Below are 23,891 nucleotides of genomic sequence, written 5' to 3'. Positions count from 1 at the left end.
TCAACAGAAATCTTGCCTATTAAGGTGAGAAAGGCTTTTCCACTTCTGAACCGGGTAGTTTGAAATGTTGAGTGTCTCGTGCTAATCAAACTTCGGTCGTCCGGATACTTCATCGCCATACCATACTATTGTGTCCTCGGTTCGAACTCAGAATAAGGGGTATGAATTATAAAACTGGCATTTAGAATAAGCTGACAAACTCATACTTTTAAGTCAAAATTATGAGTTAAAATTAGTTATGTACCTCAGCCAAATGCACTTGTTGTAAATGTCAAACTGATCAAAATTCACACACGCTAGTATGCAGCGTATATGATGCAGAAATTGTATAATCTTGTATTCCTCACTCCATTATACCAGATGCTGAGTTTCAACTCACTCGAGAACCAGCACACAAGCAATTCGGTTGTACAGCTATTGAACTGACTGGCAGTGAAGATACTGAAGACGCACCTCTCACTTAGTCAAGGTTCCCTTCGACGCAGCCTACCGGAGTCTGTAACTGAACTTTAATTTGCTACCGGACTTCTAGTACTGCTAGTTGCGAGGGTCTGCTTGTGAACACATCAACGTTTCTGTGGTTCACTGTTTACTCTATCTTTTGTACACGCATCCCATTTTTCAGGACGGTAGAGTTGTTATCAATTAAACTTTTATCCTAAGTTGCCTAATTTATTAGAATAACCACAAAAAAGTTTCTGAGGGCGTGAATAGTCAGCATACGTTACGCATTATACGTTATAAATTTATGCGTTTGGTACCAGTCACAAACGATAGTCGCAATAAGAATCAAACCTTATCAGGTGTTACAAAGTAGACACGAATTTCGTAAATCCTCGGTAGAAAGGCTCCGGTGAACAAATGCAGAGACAAACCGCTTAACAGAACAGATTAATGTTCTGCCGGCTGATGAAAACACTGGCATAATAATGCGTTCAAAAGGAAGTCGCCATATGAAAATACTCTACCAGTTCCCTACTTCGATATACTGATATCTTTGAGATTTGGTTTAAAACGAACGCATGTTTAGGCAGGACTGAAACTTCATTTTCATTATCAATAACGACAATAGTCATAATTCATAAGTGAACGCACTCAGTCATGCCACGTTGCCTGCTTTACCGAATGACAGCTACTTGCTCCTGATTCAGGTAAATCTAAGTTCTCGCGTTCAAACCACTCTGGTTTGAAAAAGAGTGAATGAAGGCATTTCAAGACAGAGTGATGTGAAAGCGAATTCTACGGATTCAACAACCACCTACAACTAATCAAAATTATCCAGTGAGTTTCGAACGTCCGTGTCGCTATCTGCCTGGAGTGTCATGACATAGGGGTCAGTCGATCGACGCAACCAGGACATGCAAGCCTATCACATCGCTCACGCAATTGTCAGTTCAGACATGATCACTCAAACGCATCCAGCGTCAGCGGTGGAGAAGTGGTAAGGCGCCCGTTTCGTATATCACCTGAACGGAGTTCCAGTTCCGCCAAAGCCAGGGATATGCACTGCTGATAGCATTACTTAGAATGAAACTCGAGTTCAGCGGTTTCGCCCATTTGGTGCGGGCTCAAAAGAACAAATGTGCCAGGAAATGATGAGAACTGTTTACACCAGGACGATGTGAACTCGAATTCTGAAGACCCATAACCACCTACACCAGAGCTAAGTGTCAAAATTTACTTTAAGACGTCCGAGTGGAACGCTCCAACGTCTTTAATCCCTAAAATGTTGATATTCGATAGCACAAAACTCGTCCTTAGCAACAATACGAAAAATAGTTGTGGTGTACTGAAACTAAGCATATTTAATATGGCCATTAGTTTTGTACTACGCAATCGCGGCAATAAATCTGACTTGCAGAACTGTCCTATTCAAACATCATATTTACTTGTGCCTTTTCTTTGAGTGTCTCAATAAGCGCCCATTCTATTTTTCCAGCAAATTCTGTGTGACCTGAGGAACATTTTGAGGAACATGAACAGATTCCGGAAAGTTTTATTTATTTGCGCGATTACTTCACTGTATGAGCGTTGGTCCTGTTGTTTCTGTTTCTGTTGGTGCCCAATCGCGCCATCTGGCTTTTACCAAATAAATCGTACTAGACACCTTGAAAAGAGACAAAGTCCCTCCAGAGGATGCATCGTTGAGAACCTCTTCATGTCGTAGCAAAATCTTGAACTTGCTCCAGTCAAAAATAATATTCATTTAATTTAGAGGAGTATAACTTGGTTCAATTCGCCCAAGTCCCGATTACGCTTGATTGCCCTTCTACTTGGTGTTATTTATTGGAGATAAGCAGTTGCTGATCGACCGCCATGAATTTCTGCTGCTATTCGAGGTAAACATTTAGACCCTAAAATCATTCTTCCATATTCCCTTGTAAAAAGATGGATATTTCAGGAGGTGCACGCATTTGCGAAACGATTTAGTTTTAACGAGACTTAAATGAACCCAAGCTATCTCTCTCATCTACGATGTTCCGAGAATGAATGTACTGCACAAAAGCCGTCTGATGTATTAGTTCGCACGATATTCGAGATATCGCAGTATAGTTTCTTGAAGAAGCACTACTCATTAAGTTGGCGAAATTTTGGTAAACTCATTAGTAGTGTTCCATCAGTGAGTACCTTCCTACAGAACTTATGCAGAGAAAACAGCAGGCCAAGATGATGGTGTATCATACTGAACTTAATTTTCATCCTTTTGAAAAAGCGCTCTATAATGGTACATCGCGAAATTTAACGAACGGGAACGTTTTCAAAGTATCGATCACGCATTCTCTCATTTGTAGTATCTTCATCACATAAATTGCACAATGTTAAGTGTAACACAATCCATAATTTCTCATATTTACGTCATTGTGTTCGGGACCATTATTCGATAAGTGAACTAGCCAAATTTTAGATTCATTTCTCCGTGCGAGAACAACAACCAGTTCACTTACTCCATCGTAACTTTCTTTGAATTTCAAATTTCCAAGGTGCAATATGGCTGAAATAACTCGAAGACACAGGTTTATTTCTTCTCTGGGCAATCCAAGCGTGTGCCAAGCGTCGAGCAGTATTGAAAGTCCATCAAGATCTGAATGTGACGTGTAGGTCGCTTTGGTTCCCTAAGTAAAATTTGAAACAGATCAAATGGAAGATTATTTTCCAAAATAATTACATATGATTCCAACCAATTCCAAGCACCCGATTAATGTGAAATGTTGATATCAAATTCATGACTGTGACATTGAATGTGAGTTTAACTAGACCATTCACCTTATGACTGCCACTGATCGCACTCTGGTAAGTTTACTAAGAAACTAGGACTGCGACGCCGAACGGGGAAAACTGGAGTGTTATCCGAAGTGAAAATATGTAGTGGTTTACTGACCCATTCTTGGTGCTTTACTTCTTAGTGCCTGTTGAGCTTTCAGTCTTACAATACGGGCTTGTCAGTCGAGCCAATCTGCGGGAAGTCATCTAGTTTCCGAGTTGTCTTTTGCTCATCCAGAACAGCTTAGTTTTGTGCTTCGACTCTGGCGTACAATTTATAGAGTAATTGTGAGAATCTTCAGCGGAAAAAGACACTTCCTTTTATGCAGCTGATTGCATACTTTTCCAGATGTTCACACTGCAACCTCCGTGAAAGAGGAGGTGAGTGGTGTTATCATGCATTCAAATCTTACAAAATATATTATATTGTGGTAAAGTTGACCACAGATTTCAGTGTAGACAAACCGTACTGCCCGCAGTGTGCCGCCGCAAAGGGCTTGTCCGTCAAGGATACATTGTGAGCCATTTAACCATGGCTAGCAACCTAAAATCAGCTGGTTGGAAAAATATATGGCCAGAGCTTACTCTGCACCCTTGCCCGAGGCACGTTTCTAGCATGTAAAGTCACATAATGTGCTCTTTCAGATTGTGGTCGTCGGAGTGTCCTTCGAGTTCTGAATGGGTCGGTTTAATGAGTAGGACTGCGGATTGTCACTATCGCTACCCAAGTTTGATCACCCTTGATGCCTTCTAAAGAAACGACGGTTCTATCCTGATAATTCGTTTAGGAGTTTTTTTTCAGAACTATAGAGAGGACGATATTTGATATGCCTTTCCTGGCCACGCTGTGCTGTAACGCTTTTGGTCGGACAGCAGTTTTGAATGTAGTCACATCCGTTGTGGCGAGTAAAAGCTGTGTTTATTGAATTTCTTAGCATCTGTACCAAACGAATCATGATATCCAGATATATGTCGTGGCTCTGCCGATGAGAAGATCCAAGTGGTCCGAAACATTTGACGGAAGCAGTTGCTGTTTTGAAAGGTACTAATTTCTGGGACTGGTTAATGAATCGGTTTCTAAATTTCCTGTAGGCTATTTCCATAATTTTAGGTTTTTTCAAGCTATTGGCGATCAGCTTCAGGATATTCGTTTTATGAGGCCATCCACACTCTATATGTGCAGGGAAAATATAAAACTCGAACTGCTCAGATTGAAAATGATCAAATCTTGCAAGATATCACCTATTCATATCGAGTTTTAAGCCCTGGAGTTGGTGAAAAGTTTGATAAACATATGCCGATATTTTATACACGCCCGTCCAACAGAGAATCACCCGTTGGTTAGTACTGTCAAAGTGCACACGAGATTGCATAGAGAGTGCAATCAGCTTTGGAGGTGATCCACTCCTACAACCATGTGACTCATGTATTCGGGTTAACGGAGTTGAGTTGGTTGAAATATATAAGCATTCCGAGTGACGTTGGCGTGGAACAGATCTACGTCAGCCATATTCTCACGTAACTACATATTCATGGTGATTTGGATGCTGCGGGTTGCATAAACTTGAACGTCACGTACATGCACAAGGATAGTGTGAACGAGGAGCGAATTTCTATCCAGATTAGCTGCATTGTTAGGTAAATCATTTGCATGTTTCTCGTGCCACACCACCAAAGGAGCATCACTGTCACCTGAATCAGGTGGCCGATAATCCTAACCAAATTTATTATCGATTCACCGTACAGCTAATCAAGGTTAGTGTGAACATGACAGAACTCGTAAACCAAAACAGATGACTCTGTGGTACGCATACGTAAGGAATGCACACATACACACGCACAACTTTCGACAGCAAGCCCAGAAGAGTCGAGAAAACGGGACCCGGATGACAGCAGGGTGGAAACTGTGTCAGTTTAGTTTAACGATCGTTAGGGCGAGAAGAGGCACCCAGCTCGGTTCACATTCAGAATTCAACGTCACTCCACCAGAAAACACCCAATATGTGTAAAACATGTGTCTTACTTCAGACGTCTGATGCTCGTCATTTGAGCTCTACATTGGAGAGATCAAGATTCCACAAAAATGATTTACACTTGACAGAGACAAAGGCAGGTTGTCGGTGACGCTGCTTTCAGTAGGGCTTTTATGCATTCCTTCTCATACAATTTATGAGAGAAATTTCGTTCGGATACCATTATTTTAAACCAATAAACCGCTTTATCGTTGAGTGATCGTATGTATGGGATATACATACGCACATGTACATAGGCAAATGCCTGGTCAAAAATGTACCTAATGAAGGTGTCAAAGCCACCGTCTCACTTTTATGTAGCAAACTTACGAACAAAGCTATTTAGTCTGATTTGCAAGGCCTACCTCTTTTCGAAGAGGCTGTCTATCTCCCAGACAATTCTGATACCCATTTCAAAACAGCTCACAATTAGATCCTTCCCTACAGCGTAAACAGTTGAATTCGAAACCTATCTTCCTAAATATCGCACCCAGTCAACAAAGATATTTAGGGTGGTGGAAATATCGTTCCAATAACTTGTCTTCAGTCCAAAGAAGTAAAAAGTTCATAATATTGGGATGCGCAAAATTCAGCTGGGCAAATTAGCATAAGATTTTATTACAAAGCAGCTGGTTAAGTGTCCTCAGCTGAATGAATTTTGGAAAATGAACAAACAGAAGGGTAATTACGGACCATAAAGTCGCGTCAACTTTTCAGACTCCGTAAATTTGTAAAGGATCAGAAAATAAATTACTGTAAACTTGCACTCATTAACCCGCATCTTTTGATATACATGTTTCATCAGACAGCGAGACATCCGTTGTGAACACAAGGCATCTTTCGCATGAATCAGACAGTCAAATGTCAAGCTGGATGGAGAGGACTGTAGTGTGTCACTCATACTGGTACTGCGTTTTACTGGAATGAGTGGAAGTTGTCAGCAGTTTGCAAACAACCTGCATGGCAGCCTGAGTTGACAGTGTACCAACTGAGGATGCGATTCAAGGCTGCTCATGTATTTGATCATGAACAGAGGTCACAAATTGGAAAGCTCTGACCCGATTACTCTGATTGACTTAGGTTATTAGAGCAGTTTCTTGAAAGTCTGAATTCCTCCGAATGGGTAGGTTGTATCAAACAAAGAGTGTCAGTTCAAGGGAACTAAGTGCGCAACTGCTAAATTTGTTTTCTTAATAAAATAACTTACATATGCTTCAAATAAAGGGACTGTTTTTTCTCAGCGCATAGGCTTGTTGTTGTTTGAACAACGCTTAGAACTAATGTGTACGGCTTTAGTGCCCGGAATCTGAAATCCTCATAGATGTAGAGGTATTTTTACACATATAGCCGTTAGGTTGTCATATGTCTGTTGGCTCGTTCACTGCTCATGAAGAAACTGCTATCTGCAGCTCACAATAACAAAGCAGATTGCATTCTTAATCCATTTACCTTAATGGAGTCTATGGCTTTTTGGTACATTTAGGTGTAGTGTTTTGTCTCACTAAAATGATAAATGGATGGTGGCACATGAATACTGGCTTTTAGGGAACTTCAATTCCACATTGATACAAACTAAGACAATATTATCACTTGCTAGCCGGACAATTCAGTGTGGGAAAAATTTACTTGACAGTGTTTGATATAGTGAGCAATAAGTGGTCAGAATTGTAGCTCAAGAAAATGACGTAGAAAATCAAGTATTGGAGCATGTGCCCAAGTTCATGGTTCTTGCTAACAACGCACCGTTTTAGCAGTTTGACACAAAATCTTTCCAGTGTCTTGAAGCACTTCGCAACACGGTCATTACTTCCCGCTTTGAAATTGTTGAAAATGGTTCTATAGACAATGCGATCCACTTTATTGCATAAGTCATCAGCTGAGTTGACATTATATTGCTTTGTGGCTTCATACAACTCATGTTTTTCTGTCGGAATATCAGTCTAAAAGCAGAGGTAAAACGTTAATCACACCGATTTTATTTCATCTCTGTCATTCCAGGTCCAGTTAACAACAAATTTAGGTTATTCTAAGTTCAGTTATCAGAGTCTTTAGGACTATGCGTTTTTTTGAATAATCTTGCGGCCAAACTAGGTGTAAGCAAACGCATCCGAGGTCACGTATGTTTCCAAATAAAGTTAAACCCATAACTTATGAGAAATATTCGAAAATTAGATGGGGAAAATCATATAGCAGCTAAGAGTAAAGATATGGACTCCGGAACAGCAGGTCAAAAAAGGTCGAAATGCTTATGAAGCTTTGCAGTATTCTTTTGTTTCTAACCTTACACGCCACAGTGGATAACATTCTCCATTGAACTAACTTCGTTTAAGGACCCACAAAACACCAGCATACCCGGCATAAAAGGTGAAAACCCTCGGGGTGTTTTGCGGCAGATGAAAACCGAAAACCCTGCTGTCCATATAGTCCACGGTTAAGTGGTATTCGTGCTCGTTTAAGAAACATATAGCGTTGGCAGTTTCCCTTGGCTTTTTCACGCGACCGGAGCAGAGTACCACAGCAAGATATTTGATTGCGTGTTCGGATCTAAAGTGATAAAAATCGATCGTTCGGTTGTTTATGGCATACTTACCATCTATCAGTAAAAGCAAAGCATAACAACTGGTTGTGGCTGTCTTTCAGTCCGCTTGCGCTTACTTGCATGCAACTCGGAATAGCAGGCTAATCAACATCGGGATGCCAGCAAGAAAGAAAGCATGAAGTTCGACATTTTTCGCCAGTGTCGGGATTTACTGATGAGAAGAAATAATGGCCTTGTTATGACAGAAGCGTCACAAAATTGTCCTGTTTGCCACTCCAAAGGCTGTGACTATCTTGCGCCGGGATGCTTCTTGTCGAAGAATTTTTACGCTTCAAGATTTGAGAATGGTTTGCCTGGGCTTGAAATTTTCATTTATTTTTCATTTGTTTTAATATCCTCATCAATAACTATGCAGGGTGGTTTGATCGTGAAGGGGAACGTTTATCAGAAACTACGTGTCTTCCTGGCTATTGAGAAGCACAACAATGTACGAGCTCCACAGTGGCTAAGGTTTGATAAATATGATGGTAAATGTTGATAATTAGTCGCCCTTACAAGATAGTAATAATCTTCCACATTTCCCAGGTGATGAACTTGTTTGGTCTTGTCATCCAAGGAAGAAAGGATCTCGTAGAAAACATGGTAGTTTCTTTCTTTTGGACCCTGCAAGAAAGGATGAAAGTCAGGAGTGAGAATCCAGAAAATTTTACTATTCTCATATTATCGGGTTTTAGCATTCATTAGTTTCTCAAACAAATGAACTTGTGATTCAGTTACTGCGGCGTTGTAGAGTATCAACTACTATGCACCACACCTGATCCTACTCCGATTAGGCTAGTGGCTTCGGGATTCTTATCAAGCACACTGATGTCTGGGAACGATTCAAATAAAAAAATTATGGCTAAAGAGGTATCTCTTGGTCCTTATAATGAATTACAAAGCCGACTACATAAAATCAGTATATAAATGAAGAAACAATTGTAACCTTCCACGGTGCACTACGGCATAAATTGTTTCCTCTGAACGGCCAAATTGGTTTCATTTAAATTTCCGGGCAACTTACGTCCAATTTCTCAGGGAGAATAAATGAGGGCCTCGAAATGAAATGTGACTCCGTGGAAACTGGTTATATGGAACAGTGTCCTATGTGCGCCTTACTTTCGGTCCGTAAATCGTTCTGTATACTCGTGTATATCCTCTGACGTTTCGGATCGCCGCAAAGGACCAGTGATGGCGGAAATCTTGGCCTCACAAAAAACTGTGAAAATTGGTTCTTGAAAATCGGTGAACAAGAACAACTTATAACTTTACGTTTTGTACAACACACGCGCTCAGATCACATCCGACTGCTTGTCCTTAGATTCATACATAGCACTCTTCTGTACCGTTTTTAGGTTTTCATAAAGAAAGGCGGAAGGTTTCATTAGAGAAAAATGGTGTAACCACCAAAGGTGGTCAAAAGCTTTTTAAAACACCGAATTTGAGTATGTTTCGGTGGTAAATTATTGCTTCTTATAAAGCGGAAAACACCCTTGAATGAAGTCTAATGATATGTTCCACATTCTGTATCAATGACCAGTTCTAGGTATCCTCGTCTTTTTGTGTGACACGCTCTGCCGTGTTGTGAGCCCTTAGTAGCAGACAACACGTACTGCAGCTAAGAGTAAACGTCATATTCGGGGCTTTATCCTTAGTGCTGTCTAATGTATGACACTTCATTCTGGGAACCGCCATTGCTTACAAATGAGTAAACATACCTGACGGACAACGCGACAGGTTTCTAGAAGAAAATTGGTAGTTTTTGCTCCAATGATAATTGAGCTGGACGGAAAAAAGCAAAACAAGTTTTCACCATTAGATATCGATGAAGAAGCAGAAGCTAGGATTTTAGAAAACTTCTACTCAAAAAAGTCTGACTCGTGAAACAAGGGTCCGAACATGCTACATCGTTTCCCAAAGGGGCCATTGATTCTGGTCATTTAGAGTAGTTACGGTGCTACGGAAAACAACTAGTGAGCTAGTTTCACTAATAACACCAGAGAGAATATCGGAATCAAAGCTCCACTCCCGAGCTGTGTTTGCACGGAGTTTATCTAGTTAGGGCATGTCGAGCCTTTTAAGTGCTCTCACAACGTAAATATTTCTTGAATATTTCCGCGACACTAAAGCCATGGGAGAAATAAACTCTAAAAGCACAGCAGTACAATAACTTACCAAGAATACTATGCCAGGATGCTTGGTTACTGAACTTTCGCTCTGCTCTGCCAAGTCAAGGGGTGTGCGTAGCTGTGTGCATGGTTTTGTAGCTGGTGTCGAATGTTTACGAAATACATCTTAAAGACATCTCAACCACCAACACATCGCTACACACCACTACACTTCCTAACAACGCAATGATGTTGGCACCTCGATTGTTGATGAAGCATTTGCAATCAAATAGCCCTGTTATCGAACAAACCAACGACCATTTAAGCTACCTGAGCCATCAACATTTTCATCTCAAATTATATTTCATTATTTGTTGTTTTGTACTTACAACGTCTATAGTTCTATCAGTTACGTGACGATCTACCAACATAACCTATTAAATCAAGCAACCTTATTAGCCTTTAGGTTAGTTGGCTAAACAAATCCAGCAGCCAGAATACCACGTCAAATAAATCCATTGCAAAGTAACCAAGTTGAGTTCCCGAACAAACGACAAACTATCACGAGCTCACTTATTCCCTATCTGCTTTGGCATCATCGAATATTTGCACGTTGCATAAACAGAATTATTACACCAACCACAAAACAGTTGTCGCTCTGTCAAGGTTTTCAAAAGCTAGACGTTCCGTATGACTTATTTTCTGACTGTTACTGTCTAGGATGTCAAAATGCAGTTAACATATAACATACTGTCAGAATTTTATTAATCAAAGTTATTACGTACGGGTTTCGGAACATCATAAAAAGTCATGTGCTTCGTGATTGACGCGATTGATCTCAGGCGGAAGATCCTCTAGTTGCTGTACAACATGACATAGCGTTAGCGTGTGACTTTTGTGTAAGCGCGGATGGCTTCTTTGATAATGACACTTCCAGTCATGTCGTTTCTCCTCCTCTCCTGCTCATAGAAATTGTTATAAAGCCCCTTCTGTCCATAAAGAACCAGTTGCAATTGGTGAATCGTGTGCGCTCACGAAATCCTGATTGTGAGCATACTAAGACGGTTGACCAAACTGGTCATTCGGTGAATGATTACCACAAAAGAGTACCGCGAACAGTGCGAGATGAAGTGTTCATGCGCCTTTAAGCTCCGTGCTCTCATTAACAACAGCTTGTGTACTCGTTTATTTGCCGTACGCACTATACCACTATTTCCGTCCTGCCTACCGGGTGACGTACGCCTAACTGTATGTTCACTATTGTACTAGAGCTGATAATAATGACCTTCTTGATTTTTCAAAACTGATTCCTAGTTATCTACCCCACCAAGACAGCCAGCTGCATAAGCATGCTTCTACAACTCTCCAATTCGACACAAAGTATGAGAAACAGCAAATGAGCTACTTCTTCGCAGCGATTCACCCAGGCAATATGGGTAGGCGATAGCATTTCAACCTTTTAAAAACATTTTATCCCCAGGCTAGATCCGTTTTTCCTTTTATAAATATACTGGTTAACACAACATGTAGATTTGGTGGGTTAGTAGATGAGGGCAGCTAGGCTAACGTTTACTGGAGTATTTCAAAGGTTAAAAAGTACATTTTTGGTGCCAAAACCTTTCTTTTAAATGTGGGATACTGAAATGCATTTAAAAATAGTTGATCTGCCTGGAAAGGTGTTCGCGTACGTGTCAAGGAGGCCAAAACGGTCTGTATCTATTTTTTACAGTGGATCGTGGCTCCTTCTTGTTTAACGAAAGTCTGCTCCAAGAGTGCTACAAAAATGGTTGACTGGCAATGACTAGTTTCAAGTCCAACGGAGCAATGCATCCTTACAAAGGTGGACATGTAAGTTCTGCAGTTCGGTTTACTCAGCAGGTCAGAAATGGCTGCGGGACGCTTCAACGGCAGCACTGTTCGCTAGCAACGGACAGGATCGTGTCGCGCAGGCTTACTCACAAGCACTCACATGCTGAAACTTTCGAATGCGTTGCGTAAGCAAAACAGCTGCATATTATCGGATAGCCGATTGTTGGCTGTGTTAAATTTGTTAAATCGCGAAACTACATTAGTTATTCATAAGCATTTAACAAGCCTCCTTCAATGCAAATTAGCCATAAGGCCTCATGTTGCCCTTCACTGTTTCTCAAAAGAGCCTTCTTGTCTACTCTAAAGGTAGTTGATGCGGACTTCTAATTTTCGGTCTACACGCTGCTAATAATCTGACGGTTGTTATCCAACGAAGCTACATTGAATCACAAAAGCGGCTGCGTTAAGGGTGCAGTCAGATCGTTCGATCGCATAGGAATTACATATTTTACGTCCATAAATAAAAAGGCAAACATACTGTTGACATATTGCGCTATAAGCTTCCCACCTTCTGGGACTATAGACTATTGGGTACTATTCACAATACCACATGCACTCCAATACGCCTTAACAGGCTCCCAAGGCATTCTTCACATCTTTGCTGTTAAGAAGACTTCATAATCCAGATTCTGGGGTGAATTTCTTTTTGATGAATACTTATTGTCACAAACTTCCTGCGAAGAATGAAAAGCACACACTGCATCAGAATTTCTGTATCAATGTTACTTTGACTGAATGAGTGTCACTTGTGGCTCTGAAATCCGGACAAAAACAAATGTAGCCGGTTAATGAAAACGCCCATCTGGGATAACGCACTAGAGGAAGGCTAATCTGTGATTGCCTCTTAATGAAACTTTGGCAATACCGTCTCTTTGTACACAATGTGTAACAAGTATTGGTTTCACGGTGGTTCGCTAGGCGACTTATTAATATAAAATCTCGAATTTGATAGCCCAAAAGTTTCTACCTAACTTTGAGATCATGTGTCATCTGGGTGGAATGACGTGTGATATGGGTTGAGATGTTTTAGTGGAAAATTTGTCATTTTATCGAAGATGAAACTAAACTATGACCATCAGGCACGTGAAAAAACCCCATGGTACTTCACGGACTGGCAGATGATACGGTACATCTGTAGCAGGATTTCAACTCTGTAAATTATAGATTCAATAAGCGTCTAAACGTTCCTAACTGTTTAGGATAAGACATAAATATTCGGGCAAAACTTTTCAGACGCATGCCATCGACAAACTACAGTTACGCAGATTTGGTCAGAACTACGCGGATACATATAACTTAAACGCAGTCCTGGTTACAAAAATGTTAGTAACGGGACAACTGACGCATCAGGGCATTACAAAAAATGTACTCGAGTCAGTATTTCAAAGGCACAGCAACGGTTACATCGGCGAAGCCTCCTACGAGTGCTTTCGTAAAGTGGTTGACGCTTAAGATGTACCAGAATTGCGTGCTGTGTTTTAGAGTAATGTTTATATATACATATATATATATGTAACCGTTAAGCCATTTCCCTTTGAAGGCTCAGCACAATCAAAGAGCAAGGCACTTACTCTGCGAAAAATATCTCCACATATTTGCCGAAGCGTGACGAATTGTCATTTCGTAAGGTAGTTGCATTGCCAAAGCTTTCTAGCAAAGGTGTGCTCTCTAAAACGCGCTTGGCTATGGAACTGAGTGCAGTTCCCCGAGATTCGCTTGCAGCTGCCAGATAACGCGTGATTCTTTTGAATGCTTCCGTTTTTCCGGATCCGGATTCACCACTAAGAAACAGGAGACAGAAAAATATTGTTGTTTGCTGGCTTGGAATAAAAGACACTTCTAAAGCAAATTTTAAGGGGACAAGTACAGTCACTGGCAACAAAAGTGTAAGCCTGTCCATTCTGAATACAATTTTGTACTATTTTATTAAATTTCATCACCTGTGTGTCAACTGAGCTGCAGAAATTGAGAGCAACAGGAAGAAAGCAGAAGAGTAAGAATAAACTTTTTGTGCACAACAGGTGATATGAATCGTTGCATAAAAATGGTTGCCACTGAAAAATTAACCTTTAACAGTTTCTGTCTGGACCACGCCGTTATACTCCGTCAGGTGTTAGGGCAATGCCATACGTACAGAGGTCTGCATTTTTGGTGCTCCTTGACTTCAATGGTGCTTTCAGTTCTGTCGATCGATTAGTACTGTTAACTAAACTTCTTCAATATAGTATGCCCAAGACGCTTGTACGCGCAATCCGGTCCGCATAATTACGTACTCCCCGGCGAGTGAGTGTGTGGTGAGTTCTTTAAAGGCTACAAAAAAAGGTGCCCGCCGAAGATATTCACCCTCCCCTTTGTTGTCCAACTGCATCAACATTGAAATAACAAGACGAACGGTGGCAATCTTCAAGACCTGGGTTTTTAATCTTTGCTAATGAGAATCATGTCGATATTGAGTATGCAGAAGATATCTTTCTCACCTGTGAGGACGAAAACAAAGCATAAGTTTTTTTGAATGGATCGACCACCTTCATACCATCTTCCGCAATGCGCCTTGCACGTCCAAACTGCAAAGTCAGACTTCAAAACGTGTAGTCTCTTAACGTGCCCCTTACATTTTGGGGATAGACACAGGTGTTTTTGGAGGATTTTAAAGTATCCGCAGTTGTATTAGCTCTGGCGGAAGTGCGTCTCAAGCCCCCAATCACGTTTGTTAATTTGCTTGACTGGGTCTCAAATGTCCAGCGCAAAGCGCTTCAGTAAAAGCTATACTGCTGTATGGTTGTGAGCTATATTCAGAAGTTTTATCACCAGTGCCTTTAGAAGACTCCGTGGTATTGAATGAAGTAAACGAATTTACAACGGGGAAATTAGAAAACCGGTAATTCGTTTTGTGGTAGGTAATTCAGTCGTGCAAAACATCCAGCGCCTTCAAATGCAGTGGCTCGGTCACGTGCTATGCATGCCGAGACACCGTCTCTCGATATGAGTGATATCCTTCTTCAGAATATTAACTAATGAACAGAGGCAAGAGGCAGGTTGGTTTTAGTTTGTCTTCATAGGTTATGGCTTTTAAGGCCTGATGGCTGTATGGATTTTTACAAAAAGTTCCCGATTTCCACTGGTACGCCCATCGTCCGAAAAATATCGTTTTTACAATTGTGCCTTGTTTTTTGTGCTTCTGAACAAGATCTAAGCTAAAGAAACGCTCACAAGATGTCGGCAAAGGGCCACAATATTTAGGATACCAATGTGCAAAAATCTGAACGTTTTATTGTCCTACCAGGGCGCATGCTGACGAGAATATTTAGAAAGATCAACCCTCATTCTGATAAGTCACGTGTTTGGGTGAATGGAATGAAGTATGTCACAAAATTTGGCAAGGTGCTTAGTTGCAGTGACATCTAGAAAATGATCCGCAAGACATTAGTAAACCAATGTTTGTGAGACTTCACTTTTGATCACATTTTGACGTGCAAAGTTGGCTTTATATAGTGAGTCTTCATATTTATGTTTCCAGTTATGTTTTCTGATAGACTTATACCAATTTTCAGTTGTAGAATTAAACCTCAGATTCCCTCTCCAAATTATTCTGCTGTAATATTTGTTTTAGTGCCGAGCCCTTCTATTGTTAGTGTCCTTCTTTTACGATTATATCTGCACAAGGGTTGGTCGTCGTATGCTGGTGATAATTATTCTGGGTTAGAATTGAAACTGTTATTGCTTAAATAGTCGATGGAACCACTTTTGAAATTCTCCCTATTAATTTGCTTATTGTTGTTATGGCTCTCGTAAAGCTTTAAATTAAAACTACACTGCTATGGAAGCATTTGAGTCAGAAAGATAGAATAGCTGTTCTTTCTAATTGATAAGCACGTTGCAGCTACGATAGAGGCGCATGCAGTTTGTTGACTAACAATTTGTGATTTATAATTATGAGTTATGGTCCGTGGCATTTTGGATTTCGGCCGAAATTTGAAGTATTACAATGGGGAAAATATTTTCGTGTATAACGCAATACGTATCAACTACGACTACTACATACATACAAATGCATACATACGATAGCAGACACCATCAGCATAATCAAATTTAGGCTTGAAATTAGAGTGCCTGTTTGACTGTTGCATTCGACGAATAATTTATCCTTTCATGTTTTAAACAACACCTATATCAAGCATTATGGCTTTGTTGCAGAAACGTTTACGCACCGGCATGTGTAAATGTGTACAAGTGCAAATCACGGTCTGTATATACCTGCTGTTTAAAGCTCAGCAGGGTTTTCAAGAGCTAGTGGGAACAAATATATAATATCATCAGAATGAAATAGGCTACACAACTCTAACTTTGGATTACTATAATGACATTAAACCACACATTTGAATAACGTTCACATACCAGTCATAAACAATGCTTCAATTGTGATATTAAGGTTTTACAACTAAGGTGCGCTGACAAACATGATTTTCTCAAAGTCTTCACAGTTACAGATATAAAGATAACAATATTTAACGTAATTTGCTCTACGTGGTGGACATCAATTACGAGTTCAAGCAGGCTACCTGTCCATTTTATCCTCGGAATCAGACCTTGTGGAAATTCTATCTATAATCGTCAAGATTTGGCTTCCTTACCAAAGCAATCGACTTGTTACGGAGACACAACAGAATAGTTTTAATAATTATATCCAAAAGGTTCAACAAACCGAGGACATCCCAAATTTTTTTAACCGATTGCTGTTATCGGTACATCCGGTACAATGCCTATCGTTAGCGCTAGGTAGGAATCAGACGCAAGCCACTCTTGATGGTCTCTGTAGCCGCTTGTAGGCATGGAGCACAGCCTGGTGCCTAGCCAATGTTACAAAAAACGTTTACAAAAGCCCCGGTGGATTATCACAGCTATGTATGGCATGTGCTATTGCAGTGACTGAGACTACTGAGATCCGACATCGGAACCCAACTATTCACTGACAAAACTCTTTGCTCAGTTGTTTTTCTGCTCATAGCTCAGCTCAGCTTTTCTTACACACGCATTCTTCATTGGACACAACCACAGCACAGTCTGCACAAGCAACCTAAATCCATCCTATTGGTGACGCATATTAAGCGTTTCTTGATGGAGGTTCAAGTCGTCTATCGTTCAGCTTTTTATCTGATTTCATTGTATCACATTGTCTTAGCCTTTTCAACTGTCTAGTCTGTAGAAAACTTACCGAAAAGAGGTTTCTCATCCTATCCTTGTCTTTTAAAATGGGACTTTTGCTCACTCGTCAAGACTCGGCCTACCTAAATGGGAGCTGAAATTCTTACGTTGCAAATCAAATTAGGCTTCTAAGGAAATTTCACTACCACACGGATTCATATCAGTACATTATAAAGACCAATAGATGGAAGGGTGACACTCAGGAATAAGAGTAGAAATGTCCTTTATCAGGTGCCTTTAGAGTATTTGATTTCTTCACAGCAAATGGACTTCACTCGCGTTGCGTACAAAAGCACAATAAGTTTGATCAAACTTACAGTGGTTTTTACCAGCCTTGCAGGCAGATAAATCGAAGTAGCTTTATTTTATATCGAAAGTAACACGTTAATTGGGACCGACAAATGAACATTCTAAGCACAGAAATTAACCATTTGCAATGGCTCTATGACAAACTTGCTGCGCTAATAATAAAGTTTTTTTCCTGATAGAGACTTTTAGGGCAGTTTACGCCGTCAATCCTAGCGTTAATTCCGCGTTAATTCTAGCGAGGTTAAAATAAAACCTGAAGCTCACTGACATAGATCAAGATCTCAAAGATAGTAAATTTCTGCATGAAATAGACAACTTAACACTCCATATAACTAAGATTGCAAACCACAAATTGATGTATCTCGCTGCTGCTATCATACGAAATGAATATCAATCCGGTGGAAAGTTCAAAAATTAGAAATTAGATAAGATCGGAAATTAGATTACAATGGGCTTGATAAGACTTCCACTTTGACACTTGTTAGTATGGATCTACTAAAAACACGGTGTTTCTGAGCATACAGTTAAGTTTTATAACCCAACATCAACCGGATTTAATTTTAGAACCACAAGATAGCACAAACAGCAAACATCACAGGCTCAGTGAATCACAGCGCCCAACGCAAAACAAACGCAGCATTTAGAGATAAAAATACAGACTATCAACCTGCTCCGAGCCCAAAGCATCATTGCCTAGATTCCCGTCAGCTTTATTCACAACGCCTGACTAGAATGTTTCTTCTCCATATAAGTATATAAACCCGTCTAATAAATATTTTTGTCTAAATACACACATTTGCATACCAATTTGATTTTGACGGGATACCCACCCAGAACCCAGCTGGATATTTCGTTTTTTGTTATTAAGTAACTAAATGTGCTGCACTAGGTCTCCTCGTGTTTCAGTTAACACGACATTTGAGATGTAGGCTCACTCCTTGATTTTCTGTCAAACTTGTGTTCTACCTTAACCCATAAACATCACAAATAAGAGATTCAATTAGGTTTCAGATGGAACTCTTGTCAAAAGCAAACTGGTATGCAAATGAGTGTACTTCACCAAGTTTATGAAATTCGGGTGCAAGTAGAACATAAGATTGACGAAAACTTGGTAACTGCGTCAACCTGATGAGCCTCAAGAGTGGCGAAACTGGTGCTGGGCTGTCAAAGTGGTGTATTATGTCCATACAAGTATTTGTGCCCCTAAAATACGCGGGCATTTTTTACAGTTACGGCAAAATATGTTGTTTTATTCTCCATGTTTACATTCTCTTAAACAACCAACCAAACTGTGTTGGCACTTAACTCCTTCACCAAACACTTGATCTTCACCATTTCAGAACCACATTTGGCTTTTTGCTGCGTTGACGATGCTCAAAGTTACGTACTTCGGAGTAATGAAAATTACTTGACAAAGATCTCCATATTGCACAATCCACCGACTAGTTGACCAACGAGTTGATGCAGTAGATGCTAAGCTTTGCTTTCTTTCAGAAATAAACACAACTTTGTTTCCTAAAAAGCTCATATTAACCACGCTTTTTACTCACCGGTAAGGTGGCATCTCAGTGTTTTCATTGACAGTGCTTACTATACATTTGTATAACCAACAGATCGGACTTATTCTTGACGCTCAGCATGCTGTGACTAGAAAGGTTCGCTCTACACAGAGCCAGTGGTGTGCAACATTTTGGTCTCGAAGTTCTTATTTAGTCTTAACTGTTCCGTAAGAGTGCTCTACGGCCAATAAGCGCTGAAATTTAGGACGAGATATTTCGGAAATCCTTGAAAGCTGTTACCCGAACCGAAGAGGCCCACTAACATATTGTGATAGCCTTTACTGTGACATAAAGGCTAAATGGCAAGAAATTAGCCGCTGCATAGTGGTGACCAACATGAGTGGTGTTTTAAACCCGTAGGATGATAAAACTTTCGGCAGACCTTGTCGAGCTTTGGAAGGGTTTGCTTTTTCGTCTGCAGAGGGTCATGACAACAGCTTTAGGTATAAATCAAAATAATATGTTTGACGAAGTCGCTCTCAAAGACGGCACACCTTAGAATAACATGAGCTTAACTAAATGCCCTATTGTCCTTCTTTAGTCCTATAGGGAAGAATACTGTCTAACTTAACAGCTTCACCAAGTATGAAATTTTGTGAGCCATGTGCAAAACCATTTTGTTCTAGGTTAAATAAGTACAAACTATGAGAAATGTTCACGTAGTTGAATCTCAGGAAATTTCAAGGCTGCTGAAGAAATTGTGTGGTGTTTTCTCTATTCGTTCGCCTAACGTAAAAAGGTTTTTTACTTGGAGTTCCAAATTCTGCATGATTTTGTGGCGGAATGCAACTTTGGCGTGGTGACCATTCAGAACCTCACGATAACGGATGACTCAAAAAGAGTAGCATAGTCTGACAACTGTATGCTGTAGGATCTCAGATGGTCTTCCATTCATATGACACAGAAGATCCTCCCGCAAACATTCACTTGTCATGACAGGCATAACAGATACACAAGGATAAAATTTTTATATTTCAGCTAAATTTTTTCAAGACTAGGTGAGTGCTTTGTAATCTTTAATCATTTCTTCAACACGGTTACGTTCGCCATCACAGAAATGGATTTTCAGCTGAAACCTGAGCTTCAATAAAATAGGAACAACGTAAGTTGTTCTATTTGTAAATCAGTGCAACATTTCGGCCACCCGCAATGACCTCATGCCTTCATAACTGAAAGCAAACAGCCACGATGGACAAGGCCTTTATTCCATGATGTTGAACAATTATTCGAAAGACGTTTTTTGGGATTTTTCTGAACTCACCTTATGACCACAACTTGATCATTATCTCCATGTACTGCTGCCTGGTATACCATCTCTGCCAAACCATACAGGTGCCTGTCAGAAAGAAATGTATCAGGACGCCAACCACTTACGGAGGAACCGTAGATATCGGACGGTTGAAGTAGTGAACCATCACTTCTGGACCATCTATTAATAAATCTTTGTACGGGTTAACGGTTAACACAATGTTTCCTATGTAGGTCTTTTGGAAATTATTTTAAAAAACAATCTCACATAAATTTTTGAATTTAAGTATCTTTGTTTGAGATTCTCGAGAATATTTAACGCGGAAAGATCACTAGAAAATGCTTAATTATGAATATTTAGACTTATACGTAAGTTGTATCATGTTGTCCACGTCTATCCTTTTGCGCACTGGTGTATCTCGGACGATTCGGTCAAAAAGGACAAAAAGCAACATTTCCTATGATACTCATCAGGAATGATATCACCGTACTTGTCCCTGTATATTGGTTTTAATTCTGACGCCCTTGGCACTTTCCTGAACCACTGTTCCAACATGGTTAGCTCCATCGGCACCAAGCAGAAATATGACTTGCTCGCCCTTTATATGAATGAGGAATTAAAGTCATTCGCGTTACCAGGGTATATCTCAGGCTCATCGTCAGATAATTTTTTGAATTACCGGATAAAACAACCTTGAGACGACGCTGAGCTTGAAATGTAAACAAACTCAACCTTCTCCATACAGCACAGTTCAGACCAAAGCACAGTCCATTACAATTCGTGGTTTTACTGCGCTTGCACAACTGAACGGCTAGGCGTTTGTAGATTCAGATGATCGACTGCCAGCAGAGCCGGGAGGTTTTCGAGCCAAGTTCGGACATCTGAGATAATGTTACTGCTGCGCTTTCGGGACAATACGTATTTTATGATGGTGAGTGGACCACTCGTCGGCCAGTCTCCGGACTGAGTTACTGGGACACGAAGCAGGGAGTTCGGCCAACTGGAGGAAATTTTTGGACGAGAATGTAGGTGTCACCAAACCGAGTGATTTTGTCAACTACAGCCTGAATGAACGTTAATGTCGACTTCCAATTTCAAGACGACGTTTGAAATAAATAAAGTCAACTTTTTGTCAAGAAACTGATTAGGACTTTTCTAAATGATAAACTTTCATTTGTGTTAATTTCCTCTTTCTGGACTACAAGAAAGAAGGCATGGGACAGTATTTGCATCGTAGAACGACAGGGAAATCAATGTGTTATGGGGCTTTCTGGTAACCGTTGTGCATTAGAGGGATCCGCAGTCATTATGAGCAACACTCTCGGGTGATCAGTCGTCAATGCTCAAGCCATCGAGCACAGCTCAGCGGTTTACTGACCGAAATTGTCGTTGTATTACGAAATACTCACTCGTTCTAACAAACTGTACGTGTTTTGCACAAAAATATAGCAAAAGCACTCGCTTGGCTTCGCCGCTCACACTACCATACTAGCGATACTTCTGAAAATTTGGCCATTTGTCTCCTCCCACATGTCAGAAATTTAAGTCAGGCCCTGTATCACAGGCCGGCTATGGATCACGCCAACCTAAACGAACATACAACCAAAGGAAAACTTTCTGGCCAATCCGCATCCTTTTAAGATTGCCCTGCTTTAGTGTGGTTGCTCCCGCTCCAACAATGACACGTTTCCTGGTCACCTCACGTGGACTTCGGAGACTTTGAAGTATTTTACCTGTCTCCGAGGCGTCAGTTTTAGAAGACAACGGGATATCTTAAATACCTTACTCGAAGTGGCCAATCCCCGCAATGTTTTCGTACTGTCGTCTGATACCCGCAATTGTTCCCCTCTTAAATTTGTCCAGGCCCTCTCGCTCACTGGTTCCCATACCGACAACCACAATCAACCTTCATTTGTCCCCGGCCACCACCGGAAGGCGTTCATTTCAATCTGCCGAACCTTCTGCCAGATGCAAAGATCTCGACGGCTTTTATACGTACTCCTCACCGAATGAGTCAATTATTGCTCAGCTTGCGTGAACTCGTTTCCCAAGAAACTTTTACACTCGACCCTGCTTCATCTGCAACACTAGTGAGTCGCTTCACTGCACACCGTACTTCTGCGTTTCCTGCTACCGTTTGTCCGTAATACATTTTTACCCCACTACACCACCCCCACATACCTGTCCGTGGCCATCCGCCATAGCCCAAGGCCATGAAGCCCTAGTGACGGTTCCGGACTTTAGTTCAAACCGGCCTGCCATGTCGGGGCAGCTTTGCTGCATCTCCATATCCATTATTCCGGCCCTACACTTCCTGTAGTTTGAAGTTTTTTTTTATTATTATTATTATTATTATTATTATTATTATTATTATTATTATTATTATTATTATTATTATTATTATTATTATTATTATTATTATTATTATTATTATTATTATTATTATTATTATTATTATTATTATTATTATTATTATTATTATTATTTCGGACGTTCTTACTCGCAAGCTACTTGCCAGCCTTGTGTAAAGTAATTTTATCCGCTTTTGATGACGTGTGATGAATGACAGCCCTTCGGCCCACCTACAGTTGCTCATGCAGTTATTGGGAGGGGGAAATAAGGTAGCACTGTGTGTGATTGAAAAGCCGATTTTGAGACGTAACCACCCGGGTGGAACTCCATAAATTAAGGCATTTCAACTAGAAATGCCATAGAAGCGAAAAAAGCTTGCTCTTATGAAAGCAACGTCGGCTTTTCAAATTCTTGAAAAAATCTTCGATTTTGTCCAGCCAGAACACTCAAATGTTTGAACTAAAAACCCAACGTGATAGCATGAATAGTTGAGCTCATCTAAGGATATATTCTATACGATAACTTGCTTATACTATTTGGGGCAGCAAACCAAATATTCTAAACAGTTACCACAAAAATCAACATGGTTAATTGTGCTCCACCCGAAACTTTGCATTTTGTCAGCAAACATCACAAGAGAAATGGACACCATACTGGATAACTGTTGTCGTCAGTAATTGGAAGCGAACAAGCTAATCAATCGCTGACCAAAGCTATCTTTTTGAAGGGTTTTCACTTCAAGTCTCGCCCATGTTTCCCTGAACACGGCTGCTCGATTTCTGGAGGAAAAAATAAAGCTTTTGCTTTGCCGGGTTTCGGTTTCTGGCTTTCTTTTCATCCTCTTACTGGAGAAACTTTATCGCAATGGCTAGTCTGTAGGATAGAATCCGGCCTTCGAGTAATACCACCCCGCAGCAACAGCTGAGAATAGGACGTAGGCTTTGGCGCAGCATCGCAAACTTGGGGCGCAATCCAGTCCAGAAAACTCTGCTGGGCTTCAGGAGGGCTTGCACTGCACACTAGTCTCCGGCACCTTTACTCGCACTTGGACTACTGAGAACATTTATCGAAAGAAATAAACTCCTTGGAAAACCTCCAGGTTCCCTCAGTTTGGGTGTTGTGAAGCATGAAGGTTCTATAAAGCCTGTTCAACCAAGACACCAAATCTGCCTTTTTAGGGAGAGAGAATCGACTGGACATTTGTGACCCACTCACCGGCTTCTACGACAAGGTTCTGACTTGTGTCTGTTATATTCTTGGAGACTGAGGTGTCTAAGGGCAATCGCTCAATCACCTACACTAGACAACAGAATGAACTCTCCTTGATCTACTTCAATTTTCGAGGGGCGAACTGATATCTCAGAAAACAGTACAAAACAAGCCTTTGAGATG

At 40.6% G+C, this 23,891-nt stretch overlaps 1 protein-coding gene across 1 annotated transcript in view; it reads right to left on the bottom strand.

The window, feature by feature from the left end:
- Nucleotides 1-20,313, bottom strand: part of T265_09283 (hypothetical protein) — a gene marked incomplete at both ends in the record, with an annotated part of 108,599 nt that extends 88,286 nt beyond the window's left edge. The window contains 6 exons of the mRNA XM_009175311.1: nt 2,946-3,113; nt 5,285-5,314; nt 9,570-9,633; nt 13,400-13,609; nt 20,160-20,234; nt 20,273-20,313. Coding sequence (XP_009173575.1) covers nt 2,946-3,113; nt 5,285-5,314; nt 9,570-9,633; nt 13,400-13,609; nt 20,160-20,234; nt 20,273-20,313 — 588 coding nt within the window. The remainder of the gene's footprint in view (nt 1-2,945; nt 3,114-5,284; nt 5,315-9,569; nt 9,634-13,399; nt 13,610-20,159; nt 20,235-20,272) is intronic.
- Between the last annotated feature and the right edge of the window lie 3,578 nt (nt 20,314-23,891).

Source organism: Opisthorchis viverrini (assembly GCF_000715545.1).
Source record: "Opisthorchis viverrini unplaced genomic scaffold opera_v5_267, whole genome shotgun sequence".
Taxonomy (NCBI): Eukaryota; Metazoa; Platyhelminthes; class Trematoda; order Opisthorchiida; family Opisthorchiidae; genus Opisthorchis; species Opisthorchis viverrini.
Note: the sequence above shows the minus strand (reverse complement) of the source record. Positions and strands in the feature narration are given on the sequence as shown.